General features: G+C 51.3%; 1 protein-coding gene across 1 annotated transcript; it reads right to left on the reverse strand.

Moving 5' to 3' along the window:
* Positions 1-1,711: 1,711 nt before the first annotated feature.
* Positions 1,712-2,638, reverse strand: LOC128849446 (olfactory receptor 14A16-like). The gene has a single exon (XM_054051325.1). The coding sequence runs from the start codon at positions 2,636-2,638 to the stop codon at positions 1,712-1,714; it is 927 nt and encodes a 308-aa protein (XP_053907300.1).
* Between the last annotated feature and the right edge of the window lie 1,486 nt (positions 2,639-4,124).

A 4,124-nucleotide genomic window follows, 5' to 3' on the forward strand; every position in this document is an offset into this window, starting at 1 on the left:
GTGCATCTTCCTGCCATTCCCTTGGGTGGACAAGGTATCATGTGGCCAGGTGTGTCTCAAGAACCCATAATCCAGTAGGAAGGCATTGGCCATGAAGGGGACTGTGAGGTCACTTCTGCCTCTGGAGGGGACAGGCCAACAGCAGGAACATTCCTGGAACCACACTGTGAGGTCACCACTTTCTGAAGCACCTGATAGGTCAGACCTTGACTCATGGCTGAGATTTGTGCTTTTAAGCTCACACCTGGTGGTGTCTCTGACAGGCCAGCAGAAGGCACCTGGCTGGCTCATTGACTGAGATCCCATTGAAGGGTTGGGTGGGAGTGGTGGGATCTTAGAAGACTTGTGTCGTTAAAGAACTGGGGCATTTAAGAATCGTATAATAGCAGTTTCATAGAAGGATTGAAGGAGAGTCAGATTGTAAGAGAGTTGGGGCATAGAAATGTCATAGAAGATTTGGGGCAGAGGAAGGTCGTAGGAGAGTTGAGTAATAGAGGAATTGGGTCTTAGAAGGGTCATAGGTGAGTTGCGTCATATGAGGGTCAGGTTATAGAAGGGTCAGAGAGCAATGACGTCATAGAAGGTTCGGGTCACAGAAAAGGGTGGTCACTGAATGGTCACAGAAGTGTCAGGTCATAGAAGAGTCATAGAGGAGTTAGGTCATAGTAGTCAGGTCACAGAAGGGTCAGAGAAGACTCACACAAGAGTGAGGTCATAGTAGAGTCGTGTCATAGAGGAGCTGCACCATTGAAGTGTAACAGAAGAGTTGGATCTTCAAAGGGTCATGTCACAGATGTGTAGGGGTCATAGAAGAGTCACAGAAGAGTTGGATCATTGAAGAGACACATCACAAAGGGACTGAAGAAGACTCAGGGTATAGAATTGTTATAGAAGTGTTGGCTGATAGAAGGGTGGGGTCAAAGGTATCGTATCATAGAGGAGTAATAGAAAAATGAGGTCATCAAAGACTAGTGTCATAGAAAACAGGTCATACAAGGGTCATAGAGGTGTTGGGTCATACAGGGGTCAGATCACAGAAGGACGAAAGAATGGTCAGATCATAGAAGGGTTGGACCAGAGAAGAGCTTGGTCATAGTACTTTAGGTGATAGAAATGTCAGGTCACAGAATGGTCACAGAAATTCAAGTCACTAAAGTGTGTCATAGAAGAACAGGATCATGGAAGAGTAGGGTCATAGAATAATAGTAGGGTCATAGAAGAGAAGGCTCACAGAAGAGCGATTGAAGAATTGGATCACACAAGAGTCAGGTCATAGTAAATTAATAGAAGAGTCAACTCACTGAAGAGCTGGTTCTTAGAAGAATTTGGTCACAAAAGGACGATAGGAGAGTCAGGTCACAGAATATTCATGGAAGAGTCGGGTCATACATGAGCCAGGACATAAAAGGGCCTGAACTTAGAAGGCTGGGCCATAACAGGCCTCCAAATAGGCCTTGGGAGAAAGAGCTCAGGAAAGAAAAGTCATTGAATATCCCTTTATTTAGCTGAAACACGCAGAGAGCACAGCTCCGCATTTACACAGACAATCAGTAAGAAAAGTAAAGAGAAGAAGACAGTGAATTACAGACAGGATGACAAGATTATCCCAAATGATAAACCAGCAACATCAACACCAAATACAGAAGCCAGAATGAGCCTGCTGCAAGTTGCAGGACAACTGTTATGCACAAGGTGATAAGCAGTTCATTGCTTAAGAGAACCATCCAGTTATCAGTTTCCACACTGCATCCTTGAGCTGTTGGTTCCTCAAGCTGTAGATGAGGGGGTTCAATGTTGGAGGCACCACTGAGTACAGAACTGACACTGCAAGGTCCAAGGGTGGAGAGGAGGTGGAGGAGGTTTTCAGGTAGGCAAATGCTCCAGTGCTGACAAAGAGGGAGACCACGGCCAGGTGAGGGAGGCACGTGGAAAAGGCTTTGTGCCGTCCCTGCTCCGAGGGGATCCTCAGCACAGCCCTGAAGATCTGCACATAGGATACCACAATGAAAACAAAACAGCCAAACAATAAAAAGACACTAATATCAAGAAGTCCAACATCCCTGAGTTCGGAGTGTGAGCAGGAGAGCTTGAGGATCTGAGGGATTTCACAGAAGAACTGTTCCACAGCATTACCCTGGCAGAGGGGCAGGGAAAATGTATTGGCCGTGTGCAGCAGAGCATCGAGAAACCCAGCGCCCCAGGCAGCTGCTGCCATGTGGACACAAGCTCTGCTGCCCAGGAGGGTCCCGTAGTGCAGGGGTTTGCAGATGGCAACGTAGCGGTCGTAGGACATGATGGTGAGGAGAAAATACTCTGCTGAAATGAAAAAGGCAAGCAGAAATTCTTGAGAAACACATCCTGAGTAGGAGATTGTCCTGTTGTCCCAGAAGGAATTTGCCATGGATTTTGGTACAGTGGTGGAGATGGATGCCAGGTCAAGAATTGAGAGGTTGAGGAGGAAGAAGTACATGGGGGTGTGGAGATGGTGGTCACAGGCGATGGTGGTGAAGATGAGGCAGTTGCCCAGGAGGGCAGCCAGGTAGATGCCCAGGAAGAGCCAGAAGTGCAAGAGCTGCAGCTCCCGTGTGTCTGCGAATGCCAGGAGGAGGAACTGGGTGATGGAGCTGCTGTTGGACATCTGCTGCTTCTCGGCATGGGGTACTGTCAGAAGGGAAAGGAATGTGACAAGTTCATGGGGAGGTCACTGAGAAAAATCAAAGCCATTTCTCCTTCCCCTTTCCCTGCTGCTCACACACTGTCCCTTTTCTCGCAGCCCTTCCTTCAGCTCCATGCCTGCAGCCCTGCTCGGTGCCGGCTGAATGTGCCAGGAGGAGCAGGGCCTCTGCCCGCTGGCTGCGAGGAGTCAGCCCTGCTCTGCAGCAGGGGGTCATGGGGACGGTGGGGACAGGGGACACTGCTGGGGTTCAGCTTTGTCCTGGGGAACTGCTCCTGGTGCAGAAGGGCTTGGCAGCACCTGCACCACCAAGGACGAAGAAGGCAGAGAGGGCAGAAGGCAGGCTGAGAGGTTTGGGATTTTACAGCTCCTTCTCCCACCCTGGGCAGTGCTCTTGGCTGTCAGAACCACTCAGCATCTCTGCTGCACTCCAGGAGGAAAGAGGGAATCCTGCAAGGTGAGAGCATTGCCTGTGGCTCAGTACAGAGGGAGGGGAGCTGCTCTGTCCCTCACTCTTGGTCCCAGCTGCCCTGGATTTGCACCTTTCTAAGATGGAGGCGGATCACACTTCCATGTTCCTCTGAAGAAACACCAGGTCCAGCTGAGAGCAGAGGGATCTACCTCACACCATTCAACATCTCACCCTTTTCTAAGGTCTGAGCACCCCACTTTCAGGCCAGGACACACACGGCTCCTTTCACCCACCCAAAAGCTTTTTCTCTCTTGCAGCATCTCTGCACTTCTCCATAAGGCTTTCAAGGTAACACCAAGTAGCGATGGGACAGGTTTGCATTCTGGAGGGAAGCTCAGAACTTGGAAGGACCCCTCAAGGAGAGCCAAGTGTCCTCAGGATGGCATTTAGTTACAAGAGATTCAGCTCCTTCCCAGCCCCACTGACTGCATTGCCCACAGCCTCACAGCTCAGAGCAAAGCTGGGACACGGGTTCCCATGGACACAACGGCAGGAAAGGAGCCACCAGGGCAGTGGGGGACTGTACAGCTGCAGCTCCCATCCCCAGAGAGCCTGGCAGTGAGAATGAGAGAACAACAGCAAGAACAGAGACAAGGGGAGAAAGAGGGAGAAAGAGAGTGAGGGTCTGGCTGCGAGAGGCCAGGGCAGAGGCAGCCGGGCACACAGACAGCGTTCCCCTTCCCCAGCTGTGCTCGCCCCCTCCCAGACACCAACCTTGCCGGGCAGTTGCTCTCAGCCCCTGTGCTCTGGAGAGGGCACTGGAGCTGTGGCTGCAGAGGAGGGGGTTCAGCCCTGGAGCCCAGAGCCCTGAGGGCAGAGGCTTTGCTGGGTGGGAGAGGAGGCAAGGGGGCTTGCTCAGAGGAAGGGGCTGCCCTGGAGGGGAGCACACACAGCTGTCTGAATTCTCCCTCCCAGAACACCTCTGTATGAATTCTCCTCTCATTCTCTGATCCTGCCCCTTCTGCATGTAGCTTTTCC

The sequence above is a fragment of the Cuculus canorus genome, chromosome 29 (assembly GCF_017976375.1).
Source record: "Cuculus canorus isolate bCucCan1 chromosome 29, bCucCan1.pri, whole genome shotgun sequence".
In the NCBI taxonomy this organism is placed as follows: domain Eukaryota; kingdom Metazoa; phylum Chordata; class Aves; order Cuculiformes; family Cuculidae; genus Cuculus; species Cuculus canorus.